Raw genomic sequence first — 16,764 nt, forward strand, 5'->3', positions numbered from 1 at the left:
ACTCTGCGCATTTTTATCTTGCAGAAGAAACATGGCTATTAAAATAAAGTCACAATTTATCTAATTAAAGTCAAAAATTGTATTGAAGTACATATAATTATATTTACTTCAGTATTTTAATGTATACAAAAACAATGTATTTGTAAGTGGCCGATGGTGAAGAAAAGACATAAATTATACAAATTATAGAAGTGTAATTATTATAGCAATCTAAAACATATTGCAATGTTATCTCACCACGGTAATTTGTATTGTAATACAAATCACCAACATTACAAAATCACGCTTTCAATGGAAGTAAGTGAAGAATGAGCTGGTCAAATAACCACAAGCATAATTCGATACTATGGTATTTGATATGTTATGCCCATGATTAATTGTCTAGCGTTTATCAGTTATCACATTCCAAATTTAACTGATAAAGTTAGCTAAATTTTTATAGAAAATGTTATAAATCTCTCTGTGTGTACACTAAATACTAAATATCATAATCAAACTTCCATATCGCAGTCCTATGTATATATATATATATATATATATATATATATATATATATATATATATAAAGCGAATAAATATTTACAAAATGCTAGCAAGATTGACAATTATATAAATTTCCTAAATTGGATATTCAGCAAGTTATGATGATTACACATACTACGCGATTAAGAATTATTTTCTTTTTTTTGTATACATACATACAACTTAATTCAGAGATAACTCGTGCTATAATTAAAAGTGCATATAAAACTTAACAATTTCTTTATATAGAACCTTTGTAATAAAGATAAGTTTAAAGTCTAAAATTTTAATAATCGCAAGTATACATACATACATACATACATACATACATATATACATATACATATACATATACATACATATATATATATATATATATATGTATATATATAAATTACTTATAGAATTACTCATAGAAGAAATACTTTTTACGTATATAACATATGTGAAATTAATCTAAACAGCTTCCTTTTAAACTACATTTCACATATTTGGAATCCAATTTCTTAGCACGAACAATCTCTGTTAATTTGTTGCTTGATTATAATTGATCGAATCTCTCTCTCTCTCTCTCTTTATTTAATAGAAAAAAATTTAAGGAAGAATTTTATAAATATATTTCCATACACACATACACACGCACACACATACACATTTGAGGAAATGCCACCTTACTGCCTTTTCCATAATGGGTTGTTGCATTTCGATTATTTACTATGTGTATATTTACACGTTGTATAAGTAGGGAAAATTTAATTGTTGATTGTGACAGTTTTCTGTTATACAATTGAAACGTATATGACCATGATACCAATTGTAACGTGTTGTTCATCTTTCACTACGATCACTTGTATCGCTACAATCGAACACACTCTACTTAATAAGTTTCACTTTTACACGTCATAAATTTATCTTCACCAAGAACATTTTAATTATGTATTTAATATCCCAGACTAAGTAATGTATCTAGAAAGGTACCAATTCTACATGCAAATATAAGTCGAAAACCTAACAACGTATTCTACATTTTTAATCTTTTCGGTTATATCAGTTTGAAAACCGTGAATGTACTAAGTAAAATATGTGCCGTGTATTGCCATTAATAATGCAAATGATGAAATATATATATCAATATTGTTCCAAAAAAAATTTTGTATCTTAATTTTATTTAAACACAAATTGTAATTTTAAACTTTGTGAAATAAAATGCAAAATATAATTTTTGTTACAATTTTAATTTGTGTGTTCCATAGTTACTTTTATCTCTTTTAAATCTATGTAAATTTAATTTATATTTTGATATATGAGAAATCTCAAGTTTTGATAACTATAAAGTTAAATTAAAGTGTACAGAGAACAGTATTTTTTTTATAATAATAAACTACTCAATAATTAATATAAACATTTAATTGTCTTTGTTACAACTTACAAATATTTCATGACAACATGTTTTACTGTTCTCAATATATTAAAAAAAGAAATTTATGTTGCTCTAAATTAGAAAACTGTATATAAACTCTCACAATAATAATGAGAGACACATGTTTTATATTTATTCATAGATGTTTTAAACTTATTGACATTTGGTAATCCAAACCTACTGAACTTGTTAAGAGAATATTATTATTTAAATATTAACTACATAGCAGTAGCACCTCTTTACGAGTGTTTGTGATTAGTGGAAATATACACACTTCCTTATTAAAAATTTTTAATTTAATATATTATAATAGTAATTTTTCAACAAAATATACGTTTTTTTGCTGATTATAAAAACATTCTCATGTACCAGAACAAACGTTATTAAAAGAACAACAATCACAATCATTCGAATTTAAGTGTCATATGTATAATGGGTTTTATGATATATATATATATATATATATGTGTGTGTGTGTGTGTGTGTGTGTGTGTGTGGTGTGTCATAAATTTTGCTAATATAAGTTGAAAAAATTATATGAAAACATTAATAAATGACAAGAAAAACAAAATGTGTATATATATCTTGATGTAAAAGTACAACATTGGGATGTGTACTGGATGAAAGTTTACAATAAAATTATAAAAATTTAAGACTGATGCAACTGGATTAGGTATATTATAAATTTTTGTTAGAGAGAGATGCCTTTGCAAAATGAAATAATCACAATTTGTGAAAAAAAGATAAGAATTTAAAAAGTTTTGATTTGACATACATGATCTGCATCAAACATAAAAATAATTAGTAGAGTTAAAAGTATAAAGGAATTTATTAAATGACATCAATTTATCTTAAATGTAATATTTGTGTCATGAAATAATACATTTGTTGTGATGAATCCAATTTCGCAACTTTGTTATTTAATGATCTATGAATGAAACAGAAAGTGTGAAAAAAAGAGTAAAAGAAATTTTATGAAATATAAAATAACTAGAGCCTTATAATAGAAAATGAACTTATTAGTATAATGCAGAAGATATTCGAATAAACAATATAATAACCTTTAGATCTTATTATATACACTATTACATAGAAAGAATTTTTAAAAAGTCTTTTCTACCCAATTTATAATAAAGGTAAAGTAATATGTAGTTTAAATAAGTTTTTTGTATACACTTTTTATTTTTTATAAAAGCTACTTTATCTAAATTTGTATACCCTACTTTTATACATAAACTATTAAACATTAGCATATGTACTAAGATACTATTGATGTTTACAGAATCATATTGTTAGCATGAATCAAGATAAAAACTTTGAAAGGAATTGAAAAGTGAATACTAATTGTGTACAATTCAACAATCATTTTATTATCAATGTACCTTTTGATATCAATATATTATAAAATGAAAATATAATGTAATAAAACTCTTTGTTTTTGAAGATAACTACATTAGACAAAATGCAATTTTGTATGTGATTAATAATGCAGTGTGAGTGTATACACACACACACATGTAAAAGAAAGATAGATGTACGTGAAATTTATTAGAATACTTTTTCTACATTCAAGTAGTTTATGTATTACTTCAAATTAAATATTCTCAAACTGTTTTAAAATATATAAGAACAATGTAACTAACGCACTCGATGTTGGATTATATTACGAGGAATTTAAAATCTTTATTATAAAAACTATATATATATATATATATAGTTTTTGCGCAGTTGTCAGAAATTTTGGAGTTCACACTGACAATACTAAGAACGGCAAAACCTCCGGGCAACCTATGATGCGGTCAAGGTTAAATCGCGAGAAACAGTGAAAAAGAGAGCGTACTAATATAATAAGTGAATGAGACAAAAGTCTTTGGTCAACTGATATTGGTATAGCTCACTAGACAAAGTATCTTTACAAACAAAAAGGTTTTTTACTCTACATCGAAAACTGCAATAGTATAGTATTTAGATGGAAGAAACGCCAAATCCTATAGACTAAACAATGTCGAGTTCCAAACGGAATACGGTGAACTCACTGACAACTGAGCGGTTACTACTATATTATGTACTGCGTTAAAAAAACTGTTAGAATACAAAAATAATCTCAGGCTTATATCAACTCTTAAAACGGAAAGATAAATAAAGAAAAAAATACGAGTACGTACATTTTTATCCGAATATTTCAGAATTCTTGTACTGTTATATTTGCGATATATAATAAACAAATGTCTCGAAAGTTTTTTTCTGTAGTGTGTACAAAATCTTTTTATTAGTTATATTAATGTTTCCTGCTTTGTAACTTCAAATTTTATTAGATACTGGAAATGAGATTAATGTTTTAAAGTCTTTTTATCTCTATATGCATTTTTCGAAATATTTTTGGTTATGACTAATAAATATTACAATGTTGCAAAAAGCATCTAAATTCTTCTTCAATATGAAGCGCACGCTCTCTCTCTCTCTCTCTCTCTCTCTCTCTCTCTCTCTCTCTCTCTCTCTCTCTCCTCTGGTAAATTATATTTATGATCTTGACAATTAAAAAATATAAAGTTATGATAATTTCAGTCCAATACACATTCCCAATTAACTTCAAACCTCTTAGGTTTGGGTTAACGCATGCAAACCGTTTTATTACATATGTAAGTCATCAAATTATACGGTAAACTCGTCATGTACTTGTTACAGCATACATACACACACATACACACACAGATATATATAATATATATATCATATACATGTCCGTATGTATGTGTGTGTGCATATATATATATATATAAAATTAAATTTAAAGACTATTAGGGGGAAAGGATGTAGAACTATTACTGTGAGCCAGACTTAACATCGAGCCGCTAAGGCTTTCATCGTCCGGATAAGATTCTTTTGATGCCTCAGCTATTGCCAGAGCACTGCAATAATTTGAAATATACTGTGAAGATAAACATTGTACAATGAGATGTTCGAAAAAAGGAGATGTGAACACTTGGTGTGTGAAAATTATTTGGTTGAAAAAAAAACTAAAATAAAAGTTATTTTATAAATTTATATTTACTAACACAATTGATTTCAAATGCAACGGTTTTTATCTACAGTTTTATAATAAATATAAAGAGAAATACTTTGTGTCTATACTGACTATTTTTATTTTGACTGAGTTTGATTATATTAATCGTACTGTAGTTACATACCTGAATCCTATTCTTGCACTTTCTTCATCAAATTGCTGCAATTCCCGTTCTTGCCTTTCGTGCAAAAGACGTATACGTTCACTACGTTCACGTAGAAATTCCTGAGTTTCTAATTCCATTTTTTGTTCCAGCAAAGCTCGTCTGACAGATACACGATCTTCCAACTCGCGGCGTTCTCTATTTCTTTGTGCCTCGGCTTGCATTTTATTTTTTGATTGGTACGCCATTAGAATTTCTAATTCATAATTTAATCTTTCCTATAAAAATCAATTTCAATTTATTAATATAATTATACGACTGAAGAAGAGACAAAAGAGAATAAGTAGATGTACAATATGTAACAAGAATATATAATCATATATTTAATGGCAGACCTTAAGATTATGGCATTCTACTTCTTGTGATTCATCTAGCCGTATACTTTGTTTTTGGAGCATTTCAGCAATACTTTGTTCATACTGATCACCTAAAAGTGCCAATTTACGTCTCTGCTCTTCTTTTAATTTTTTAATTACTGCTTTCTGCTCTTCTTTAGCAGTTGTTTGCAAGATTTGAGCTTTTAGTGCTTTATATTGCCGTGTTTGTATTTTACAAGTTTCTCTAAACTGTTTACGAATTTGCATTTCTTTTTGCTAAAATTGTGAAAATTATTTGGTAAAACAATCTTTATAGTAAATATAGAAAAATATATATATTTCAAGTATAGTTTTTGTTGTGATGTTATACTTGTAATTGTTTAACTTAAACAAACATAAATACAAAATCACAGCTACACTAGTACTTGCATCGTTATTTGTTATTACTTACCTTGAGACTCTTCGGTTGTTGTTTAAGTTCTAACGCATGTTTTTTACGCAGATCACGTTCAGCTCTTTGCATGTAATCTTGCTGATTGCAAAGCTCCGTTGTGTGCTGTCGATGTACTTGATCCTCACGAAGTGCATGTACAGCTCTTTGTTGTCTATATTCCAATTCTTGCGTCTTTTCATGATGTCGTAAAAGCATAGCATGCGCTTGCTCCAGTTGCTGTTGACGCTTATTCAATTCCTGCACAAGAAATGTGTTTTATTATATAACTTAATATAACGTTACAAACGTGACAAAAATGATAAAAAATTAAAGATCAAAACGTTGTAAGAACAAGTTTTTATGATTTATTTATTACTATCCACGATCATTAGTAATCTTTGCTCTTTTAAAATATAGTATTGTATGTTTAAGATAGTTGAAAAACTATTTCTATTATATTAATTATACGCACTTCACGAAGAAGCTCCTGCTCCAAACTATGAAAGATGAGTAATTTTTTTCTACGGAATTTACGAATTTCTAGATCTAAATATTCTCGTTGTCCTCTTGCGAGCCGTTGCTCCTCTTGTGCCTCCATCTGTCTTAAATTATCCTTTTGACTTTGAAGTGTAGCATCTCGTTGTCTTTTTGGAGTTACTTCATCTAGAGAAAGTTCTTTCTTCCATCTTTCTTTATAAGCCTGTATGCAAACATATATTATGCAATATATTTTTTAAATTACGATATGTATATCATACATATTTTTCTTGATAATATCTTACTTTATATTCTCTTTTCTGTTGAGCTTCCAGAGCTTTACGATCAGCCTCCTGTCTACTCGTTATCTCCTTATGAAGCTTTTTTTCGGCATTTTGATTCTGTTTTAGCTTGCGTTCCAATTCTTGCAGATGTCTGAGCTGCAATTTTTCTAGTTCCTTACTAAACTGTTGTAAGAGAGTTTCATATTCTTTATCTAACAGTTGCTTATGTGATTCCATTTCCATTTTGCAACGTTCCTCCAATTTTACCTGCAATAACGATATATTAAATTGTAAACAGTTGTTAAATATTTATCTCGTACAAAACTTTAAATATTTGATCATACACGGATGTAAAACTATTGTATATTGATTTACACAATTGAAGTTCTTCCAGATATTACAATGTAAACTTTGCATTTCAATATGTATGATTATTTATCTACGTCTTTTTATAATCCATGAAATATAATAAAAAATAAAGAAACATTTAAATTCTTACCAAAGCACCTTGATGTTCTCTTCTCATTCGCTTATATCCACTCATTTGTTCATGCATTTCTTCTTGCATATGTTCCTTTTGTTGTTTCGTTACAATTGAAGTTGTTCTAATTGTTGCAAAATTATTGGCACCGTGTTCAAGAAGATTGGCAGTGACACCACCTGCTGAAACTTTATGCCGATTTCTGACAGATCCTGAAGAATAGTCATTACCATCAGCATTTGGTAGCGGCAGGCTATTCGTAGAGGAACTTTGAGAGCTTGCTGAAACGCCCATCGAATGAATTGAGTGTTCTGAGGTAATTGAATTGCTTTTGCTACTATCACCACCGGTTTGCTCATCAGGAGTATCTGCAACAAATAATCATAAAATCTTAAACGGTTCTTAATCTTTTAAAATATACAACACATAAAAAATATATGTATAAATATTATATTATATACTAAGTTTAATATTTGATACATTATTGCGACATACCATCAGCATCACCAACTGTGCTCTCTGTTTCACATGCATCAATCATCAAGATCTTTTTCATTTTACGATAATTCAGGTTATCTAATTCTCGAACAGCAGCTTTTGTTCTTTGTATTAAATCTATTAAAACTTGAGGAGAACGTGGTCTGGTGACAAATTGATGCTGTAAAATTGTGAATCTATAAGAGAACCAGACTACTACTAATACGCGCGCGCGCGCGCGCGCGCAAGCACACATACGCACACATATACACCTTTAAAGGTGCAATATAATAAAATAAAGAAACCTACATGTATATAAAAAGAACATTATCGATATACATAGTGACAACTCACTGATAACAATTTCCCGGATGTTGGTCTTTCAATTGGACTTTTTGTGAGACACACCTCAACAAAATGACGAAAGACATCAGACCAATCTGGCGAGTTTAATGTCGGAGTATCATTTTGTGCAATATGATACAAGGCGCTCATAGCATTCATATTAAAATAAGGCGGTTTTCTTTCCGCTGTAATTAACAATAAACAATGTAAGTATATAATATTCAGATAAACAAAAACCATCAATAATTGTAAACTTTTTGTCATGTTTAAAAGAGTCAAACTAAATAAATAATAATAAATAATAATATAAAATAAATAAATATAGCAATTATACACAACGAATCACTTTAAAACAAAAACAACAAAAAGTGGAACAAAATATAAAGGATCACATTAGCTTGGAATTTAAATATTTGAAGATATCATTTGAAATTAATATACCTAATTCGATGCATGTTATTCCCAATGACCATACGTCAACCTTGCCGTCATATTGCCCCTCATCCATAGCCAATATAACTTCCGGTGCCATCCAGTATGGCGTTCCTACGAAGCTATTGGCTGGGCATTTTATACTTGCAGATCCAAAATCAGCTAATTTTACTGTGCCATTCTCAGTAAGTAAAATATTTCCTGCTTTCACATCACGATGAATTCTTCCAAGAGAATGGAGATAATGTAAACCACGCAATACACCTTCGCATATCGCAGCTATCTCTTCTTCTTTTAGAGGTCTTTTGTGTACTTCAATAATATCTGATGCTGAGCCAAGACAATATTCCATCACCAACTACAAAACAGCTCCAAGTTGTATTATTTAGAAAATATAAATTATTTTAAAATATAAATTGTTGAAATATATATAAGAAATTATGACTAAAAAATGACAATTTGCTGTTTGCCTACCCAGGCAGTGTGGTCCCTGAGATAGCAACCCTTGTACTCTATAGTATTAGGATGATTAAGTTGCTTAAGAAATCGAATTTCCTTTAAAATGTCCTGCCATTTTTCCACCGATTGTTTCCCCATGTAAGACATCTTTTTGATGGCAACAATTTCTTTGGTAACCAGACATCGTGCATAGTAAACAGCCCCAAAACTACCATGTCCAATCTCCCGTAGATCCTCAAATATTTTCTCCGGATCATTTTTCTCAAATAATTCAGCAATCTCTGGATCCTTTAAACTACCAGGCCTTGCAACAGCTGGCATAGTCGAGTTGTTGATAATTAGATGCCCGAGGCCTAGTGCACACAGACACCCTTGCCTTGTTTATCGTCTTTAGATTCCTTACCCTAACTTTTTGATTTTACTGAATCCTCTGTCAGTCCATTCCCGAATTTAACATTCTATCTACAAAAAGACAAACATTTTCCATTTTATAACAGTTCACAGTGTCATATTGTGTGCGTATATAATTGAAATGAGAAATAAAGAGAACAAAACAATTTGTTAAAACATACAGAACATATATAAAAACATATATTAAGATAGATTATTTAAAATTGTAAATTTTTTTACTTTAGGTGCAGTTGTATCTTACTAAAAATTTCAAGACAGTAATATTGTTCATAAATAAAAAATTATAGTATTTTTTTCGTTGACAGCTATCTGAAAAACCAACTTCTCATCTTTTTTCAATCATATTATATATCGAATTGTACATGTCATATATACTTGAGTGATTTCGAGTTGAGATAATACACTTTTTACTAAACTATTGCAATTGATATTTTTCAATGGAGTACTGAAAATTAAAGCATCTTTCAAACAGATGCACAAATAACGTTATTTATTATACGTACGGCACGACACGCATGCATGACAAACACAACACTCATAATTTGGTTCGATTTTTGTTGTCGTTTTTCTCGCATGTAGAAAGCGACGTACAAGCGATCTTTCGTCGACAAGAGCAAGAATACGTAACGATTCAAACGACACGGAAATGTATCCGTAGAAGAAACGAAAATCGCCACATATTCGTCATTGTTGCCGCGTTAGTCACGTTACTCGACAGAGAGAAACTGACAGCTAATGCACGTATACGTTAAATCAGAGATTCTGGTAAAGACGTATCTCTGTATGCGCAATTATATACGTGTTAACTATCTCACGCAAGAGCATTGACACTCTTGCACCTGCTTTTGTCGCGCAAATCACACTGGACCGGACCAGACTAAGGGCGAAATTCGGCAGGGCGCGCACGGCGTTCGGAAGACAAGGCCGTACAAAATTATCGAGCGACACTGACAAAATTCGGAAAAAACTCGAGCCTGCGAACGACGAGACTTTTGAAAAACATCAAATTGATCAACGACGGATAATACGTAGAAAAAAATACAGCAGATCGAACGATGACGAAGAATACGCAGGATGTGGAGAAATGCGGGCGTAAGGAGGGTTGGGTCTTCGCACTCATCGGCCCGATCACGCTACCCTCTCTTCCCCTCTCAAGTGTGCGAGCGAGAGAGAGGGAGAGAGAGAGAGAGAGAGAGAGGGAGGGAGGGAGAGAGGGAGAGAGAGAGAGAGAGAGAGAGAGATATCGCTGCACTATGCCGCGCTCCAATGCAGTATATGTACATACACGATAAAAACACAACTCGAATTAAACTCTCATCAGCGTGTATTACTACCGGCTTAACGTGACACACAGCGCCGAGTTAATGTGCAACTCAAAATGCGCTGAACGGAAAGAAATTCGCGAACGCAAGGTAGAGTCGATCGAGTTGGAAAAAAAGGATTCGAGAAAAAATCGTATTCACCTCCAAAATGGCGAGAGAGCGGGCGGGGAAGCATGCGCCTCGCAGACTCCTCGTGCACTCTCTTTTAGGCGGAGGTGGTGGTGGCGGAGGAGGAGCAGGAGCAGCAGCTCTTTTTCCTGGATCTGACCGCCGATCCCACGGGCATAATTAAGCGCCTGTCCACGTACAATTCCGCTGCTGATTCGCCGTCGCGCAGAACGCACACCGCGCCCCGGAACAATACACCTCCTCCTCGCGTCTTCGTCCTCGTCAGTTGCGTGTAGTAGTGTAGTGTGTACGCACGTCAACACACACACGCACACACATATGTAACATACGCGCACTCTCTTGCGAGAGAGCGAGGTGCGGAATCAGCGAGCGAAGAAGACAGGTCGCGGAAAGCGTATCGACACAGCACCCACCGTTGCTCCGATCCAGCCGCGTAAACCACAAACTTCTATATTATACTACACTAGATTGCTAACGGATCCCTTTAACTGGTACCACAACTTAAGACGCATGCGCAAAATAAGGACCTAAGGCGCATGCGTATGATAACGTTACATATACGATTGCGCTTATATACACATATATGTAATCATACTTATTCATACACGCAATGATTGCATCTATAGATGTGTCAAAAAAAAAAAAAAAAAAAATACAAATTTATTTCTTTTTCATGTCCTTTGTATAGATTTGATGCTATTTTCCAAAGTAACAATTTCTGATTTTTAAATGTTTTTAGTTTGAATTTGATCTTTTCTATGGCGGACGCGCGTTTGTTGACTTTTTCACTGGATTTCCCTGGTTTTATAAAACAAGGCATTAGCGAAACATCGCGTTGCGATGATTTTTTCCGACGCACACAAAATCATGCTATTAAAACAAAAATCTCTTGATCGTAGCGTGGCGTAGTCGCATTGCACGGTGCGTAAAGAGAGGTTATGTTAGGTTAGGTTGATCAGTCTTTATTCTGCGCAGGCACCAGTTTTTTTACTTACAGAGGACACAATATACATTAGCAGTCTGTATACATAGTATATAATATAGAAAGTGGCGTAGACAACGTGCATGAGAATTCTATCACCGCACGTTTTCATATTCTTTTTTATCTGTTTTGTACACTAGCTTCTTTCCGCAAATTTTTAATCGCTAGCGTACAATATGTATATATTATATATGATGCAAAATCGGACGCGATAACGATAGCTCGATCATGTTGCAACTAGCCGTTTTAATATCGTCGTATTTTTCTTCATTGTTACAATTTCTCAAAGAAAAAAAATTGAGAGCATTATAAAAAAATTCTCTGGTTTTACCGACTAACAGAAAGTTTACAAATTTGTTTATATATATATATATATACATATGTGTATTGTGAATTGTTTCACTATACACTATGATCATGTGTAAATTAAATTTCTACTTTAGTATTTGAGAATATACATATATAATGTGTGTATATTAATGAGAATACACATACATATACCGTCCCCTCTTCTCATGTATGCTCTACATCTTCCATCAAAGAAGTGAGAAACGTGTTACCATTAATTAATCTAGTAGTTCCCACAACAAACTCGACATTCACTGAAACATATATTTCTATTACACATAATGTACACATTATAAATATTTTCTATGAATCAACATAGAAGCACTTTATCTAGTACAATACTTACAGTCTTCTTGTTGTGACAGAAACCGAAGAGCAGATATTTCAGCAAAAGTACATCCCCCAATAAAAAAGACCATTATTAATTTGGGTGGTTCAGAACCAGAATCCTCACTAGTAATAGAATTTCCTGGAAGACAGTAATTGTTGTATTTTAAGAACACACAATCATGATTTTAAATTAAATAATGCTAGCTTACGTCTTGTTGATGAAGATATATTATATGGAACACTGCTTACAGTGGGTCCAGGTAACAATCCCATTACATCATTTAATCCTTGCCATCCGTTTTGCTGTACTAATTGCTCTGCCAGTCTCACACTTAATGGCGCATATATGGAATGTACGTAACTGATATTTTTTGGTGCTATTTCACTCTCATCATCAACTGTGAGTCTTAGTGCTTTTCGCAAAACTGCATACTGTCGCACTGACTGTTGCTGTTTTAATAACCCAGCCTTTTCCAAATTCAATAAAGTTGGCAAATGTTGAAATCCATAAGCATGAATTATTTCTCTCTTGTAATAATCTAATAGTTTTGGTTTTAAACCAGAATTTGTCAATGATTGTATACAAAGAAGACGTAGAACTTTAAGTAATGGTTGTTGTTGCGCTATCATATCTTCAATGTATGCATTTGGTTTATCTGTATCAATACAATTTAACAGTTCTTGTTCAAGTTGCAATGATTCTAAGAAACTGCTTGAGTCGGTAACTTCTTTTATCATTTCTGCAATTGTAGTATCTATTCGGAAAGAGAATTGTATATGTATAAATTTTTAAAAGAGATTTATTTAAAGAGACCACAGAAATATATGTATCGAAAAAATATATATTAACAATTGGATTCATAAAAATGTGCAAAAATGATATAAACACACATGTCTTACGTTTTGCTAAAGATTGTTTTGTTGCTAACATGTGTGGTAACCTTGCAACAAACTGTTTTATCTCTTGAACACTTTTATCTCCGTGCGTTTCATCAAATTGAGATGAAATTACTTTGGCTTTTTTATTGAGAACTGGACCGACACCATTAAAATTTTTATCTCTATAACAGTATAAAAACATTCTGTAAAACTATAACAGTATAAAATAACAGTATTAAAAGTTTTACTTTTACAGAAAACATTCTGTAAAAGTAAAACTACTACAGAAAAACATTTATAAATAGTACCTGATTTCAGCAAAAAGTTCTTCTCCTGAATTCAATATAATTTGTTCTTTTTCATTCAGAGACATAGCTGTGGGAGAATCATCGGAATTATGAAACTTTCTTGCAGGTAACTGCACTGTATCTGAAATACAATAAAGAATATTTCTACATTTATATTTGCATATAAGTTAATAAGCAAGCATCAAAGCATACACAGGAAAATGCTATTAGAAGTATATAGGGGGAAAAAAATCAATATATTTACTATATTTTATTCCGAATATTTCGTCAATTAAACCTTCGTAAGTCAATTGTGTGACCAAAGGTGAAAGTAAATCTACAGATCGATCCAGTAATAACAAGTGTTCAATAGCTACAGATGAAGCAGGAACAGTTTTATTATCTTCATCTTCTCTATTTAATCTTTCTAATAGGTCCCAAACTTTGCTAGCAGCTGGTCCTCTTCCTGTGACTTTTGAAATTTTTCCATATAATCTCTGCAAACCTTGTATAGCTTGCGCAACTTGATACAGAGATGTAGGATCATTTTCTAAATAAAATTCTTTAAAGGATCCGCTCAATTCCATTGATAATAGATCGTTATCAAATGGAAAGAGATCGCATCTGAATTCTTCTAATAATGTAAAACTACCAAATACACCACGATTCTGAAGCTTCTTTTGACAAAGTAGACTCTTGCGTGGCACAAAAAATAAATGAAATTCTTTACGTGGTCTCTTACCCTCTTCACTGTAAATATATTAATACACGCATAGATTTTATACACACAAAAGTTCTAGTAATTTGTTTCAATATTAAATAATGTTTATCTGGGCAAAAGTTTTGTTGTATAAACTTACCCGTGAACATTTTCAGCAATCAAATCCATTAATTCTAATTGTGGTCTTGAGATAAATATAATATTAGCGATGTTGGAAGGTATTGTCAAAGTTCCGCCATACAACGGATACATTTTCACAACACCATACTCTTCTAACAAATTATACTTTGCAACAAGACCAATTGGCCCAGCCAATGATTGATCCCATATAATAGCCTATGTACAAAAAACACATACACACAATAAAAAAAAGTTGATATCTTACAAGGGAGAGAGATTAAATTATTAGGTAAAAAACAGAGATTAAAAAAATTAATTGGACAAGTTAAATTACTGATTATCTGATACCTTTGATCCATCACACTTTTCCAGCAAGCAAAGCAATTGCTTTCTTGCTTGTTCCTGTATAAGTCCGACATTTAATCTGCCTCCTGTCAAATGAGCCGATGACATATTTACAATAGTATTAAATACTTTCTATCTAGAGAAACGATTCAATACGAATAACAGCGAATGACAGATAACAGCAAGTGACAACAGTCAGTAGCGCCTACAGTGCTGCCGTCACTGTCACGTATCGATCTGTTGTGTGCGATATCTCGATTCTGCGATATCTTCGAGAATACATATCGAATATATATCGAAATATATATCGAAAAGGACATTTGCGATACGCAATGGTACAAATTACACGTAAAGACGTTGCCTTTATACATATAACACTTTATATTGTTGAAATATTATCGAGATAATTGAGACATTATTTGACAACTTTATGTATAAAAGCGCCTCTGCTAGTACAAAAAATAGCAGGTATACTTGTAGCGATGACCATCAATGCGACGATAAGTTATCACTTTTCTCTCTCTCTCTCTCTCTCTCATTATCATCTAAAATTGAGTCTTTCTTCTCTTTAACGTGAATAGTTATCGTGAGTGCCTTATAAAGTGTCCGCAATGTGTGTATAGTAACGTACTAAATATCGCATCACATTATAATTTTAGTGGTTTGTGTTTGTAATGAGTGCACAACTGCATATAAAAGCAATAAATAAAACACCATTTTATATTGTTATTAACTTGTCTAAGCACATCAAAACTGCACAGATTTCATAATTATTGGCAGGTACGTCTGCATGTATTGCAATGCTGAATTGGTGTAAAAATAATATTTAAATTATAGATTAATGCACACAGAAGATATGTAGAAACTTTAATTGAAATTGATTCTGAAATAACATGCAAACTGTCAAAATGATTTTTTTTCATTAGAAAAAAACATAAAAACACGTTTGTCCATTGGTGTGCAAGACACAAGTAATCTATAATTGAATATCAAATTATACTAGAAAAATATACAAAAGATAAATTATTTTCATATACACATTTTTATCACTGTACAATATAAAATGGATGTGATAAGAAAAACTTGTAACTGTTATGTATATTATTGCTATCCAGTGAAGTTGCTCTGTAGACTATATAGCGCATTGTGTGTGTACGCGCGCGCGCGTGCATGTATATGTGTATGCGTAGTTGGAAGCTGCGCAGCATCCCCGCGGGGATCACGCAGGCAGCGCCGCTGCGAAGAAGGGATGCGATAGGGGAAATAATTCGGTTTTTAATCCGTAGGTGTAGCGACATAGTGGGGGATGTATCCACAGATCTCCCTCTTTTCGTCACTCTCCTCTCGCCATCTCAATTCCACTCCTATCCACTTATCCCTTTCCTACTGCTTGGTTGCCTTTCACCCCCGTTGAGCCTTTTACCCTTACATTTGCACCCCACCATCGTTCTCGTCAACCCATGTCCCGCCACGTCGTCCCGACGTTATCTCCGTAACACCCTTCTCGACAAGCGAGGGTCGCTACCGGTTTCGTAGTGACTTTCGTCGTCGGGAATCGCGTGACATGTGCGTGAGGAAATACCGGTCCCACTCAGATGGTTCCGATTTGTCGAGTGGTTGCGACAAATCAGCGTGTGATCGACGTTCGCGTGAGTGATACTTGATTAAATCTATATCGTGAAAAAAGATCAGCAAGAGATCGAAGAAATCGTGCGACACTCGGTGATCAATCGTCATTAGCAAGCTTCATCGTCGCAGTGTGTCGATAGCGAAGGACAAAGTTTCTTGAGAAGGAGAACATCAAAAATTACGTTCTCGCGAAATACTTTTTTCGTCGAAGTAAACGACGGATCTCCGGTGTCATGTGGTATATCCGCTAAGGGATCGAGTGTCCTTTCAAGTAATTACCGAGCTCCCGAATAATTTCGAACGGATCTTTTAATGCGCGATATATCATTCTCGATATTCTCGTGTAAGTGGGCGCGCGCGCACACGCATGAACGCACACACACACAC

The 16,764-nt window shown here is 32.5% G+C and overlaps 3 protein-coding genes across 6 annotated transcripts in view; 1 reads left to right on the forward strand and 2 right to left on the reverse strand.

Moving 5' to 3' along the window:
* Positions 1-2,711: 2,711 nt before the first annotated feature.
* On the reverse strand, positions 2,712-11,229 carry LOC109863582 (serine/threonine-protein kinase Tao). Of its 3 annotated transcripts, none has more exons than XM_020443873.1 (12): positions 10,749-11,229; positions 8,890-9,332; positions 8,425-8,773; positions 7,993-8,168; positions 7,657-7,819; positions 7,180-7,529; positions 6,702-6,947; positions 6,392-6,619; positions 5,938-6,177; positions 5,505-5,762; positions 5,131-5,387; positions 2,712-4,851 (listed from the first exon to the last, which is right to left on the reverse strand). In XM_020443873.1, exons 2-12 carry the CDS (start codon positions 9,193-9,195, stop codon positions 4,731-4,733), a joined length of 2,694 nt encoding a protein of 897 aa, XP_020299462.1. In that variant the 5' UTR covers positions 9,196-9,332; positions 10,749-11,229; the 3' UTR covers positions 2,712-4,730. The 3 variants fall into 3 exon arrangements, with proteins under 3 accessions (XP_020299462.1, XP_020299460.1, XP_020299461.1); XM_020443871.1 differs by having other exon boundaries at positions 8,890-9,336; XM_020443872.1 differs by lacking the exon at positions 10,749-11,229 and adding an exon at positions 9,789-10,316 and having other exon boundaries at positions 8,890-9,336.
* Positions 11,230-11,682: 453 nt separating this feature from the next.
* Positions 11,683-14,958, reverse strand: LOC109863547 (vacuolar protein sorting-associated protein 33A). Of its 2 annotated transcripts, none has more exons than XM_020443812.1 (8): positions 14,752-14,958; positions 14,423-14,619; positions 13,828-14,312; positions 13,584-13,704; positions 13,297-13,457; positions 12,606-13,151; positions 12,413-12,535; positions 11,683-12,320 (listed from the first exon to the last, which is right to left on the reverse strand). In XM_020443812.1, exons 1-8 carry the CDS (start codon positions 14,854-14,856, stop codon positions 12,232-12,234), a joined length of 1,827 nt encoding a protein of 608 aa, XP_020299401.1. In that variant the 5' UTR covers positions 14,857-14,958; the 3' UTR covers positions 11,683-12,231. The 2 variants fall into 2 exon arrangements, 1 of the variants encoding a protein (XP_020299401.1); XR_002251362.1 differs by having other exon boundaries at positions 12,228-12,320; positions 12,646-13,151.
* A 1,139-nt stretch (positions 14,959-16,097) lies between these two features.
* Positions 16,098-16,764, forward strand: part of LOC109863364 — a 58,281-nt gene continuing 57,614 nt past the window's right edge. The window contains exon 1 of the mRNA XM_020443624.1: positions 16,098-16,720. The gene's annotated coding sequence lies outside the window, so the exon portion shown is untranslated. The remainder of the gene's footprint in view (positions 16,721-16,764) is intronic.

Source organism: Pseudomyrmex gracilis, unplaced genomic scaffold, assembly GCF_002006095.1.
Source record: "Pseudomyrmex gracilis isolate BER0280 unplaced genomic scaffold, ASM200609v1 scaffold_11, whole genome shotgun sequence".
Lineage (NCBI taxonomy): Eukaryota > Metazoa > Arthropoda > Insecta > Hymenoptera > Formicidae > Pseudomyrmex > Pseudomyrmex gracilis.

What these genes read in the sequence shown, in the direction of transcription:
- LOC109863582 (XM_020443873.1), bottom strand. Translation starts at nt 9,195, where the DNA reads ATGCCAGCTGTTGCAAGGCCTGGTAGTTTAAAGGATCCAGAGATTGCT. An exon ending in AACAACCGAAGAGTCTCAAG is followed by an intron (nt 5,763 to 5,937) that starts GTAAGTAATAAC and finishes TCACAATTTTAG; the next exon opens with CAAAAAGAAATGCAAATTCG. An exon ending in TAGAATGCCATAATCTTAAG is followed by an intron (nt 5,388 to 5,504) that starts GTCTGCCATTAA and finishes TGATTTTTATAG; the next exon opens with GAAAGATTAAATTATGAATT.
- LOC109863547 (XM_020443812.1), bottom strand. Translation starts at nt 14,856, where the DNA reads ATGTCATCGGCTCATTTGACAGGAGGCAGATTAAATGTCGGACTTATA. An exon ending in GAACTTTTTGCTGAAATCAG is followed by an intron (nt 13,458 to 13,583) that starts GTACTATTTATA and finishes ATACTGTTATAG; the next exon opens with AGATAAAAATTTTAATGGTG. An exon ending in TATATCTTCATCAACAAGAC is followed by an intron (nt 12,536 to 12,605) that starts GTAAGCTAGCAT and finishes ACTGTCTTCCAG; the next exon opens with GAAATTCTATTACTAGTGAG.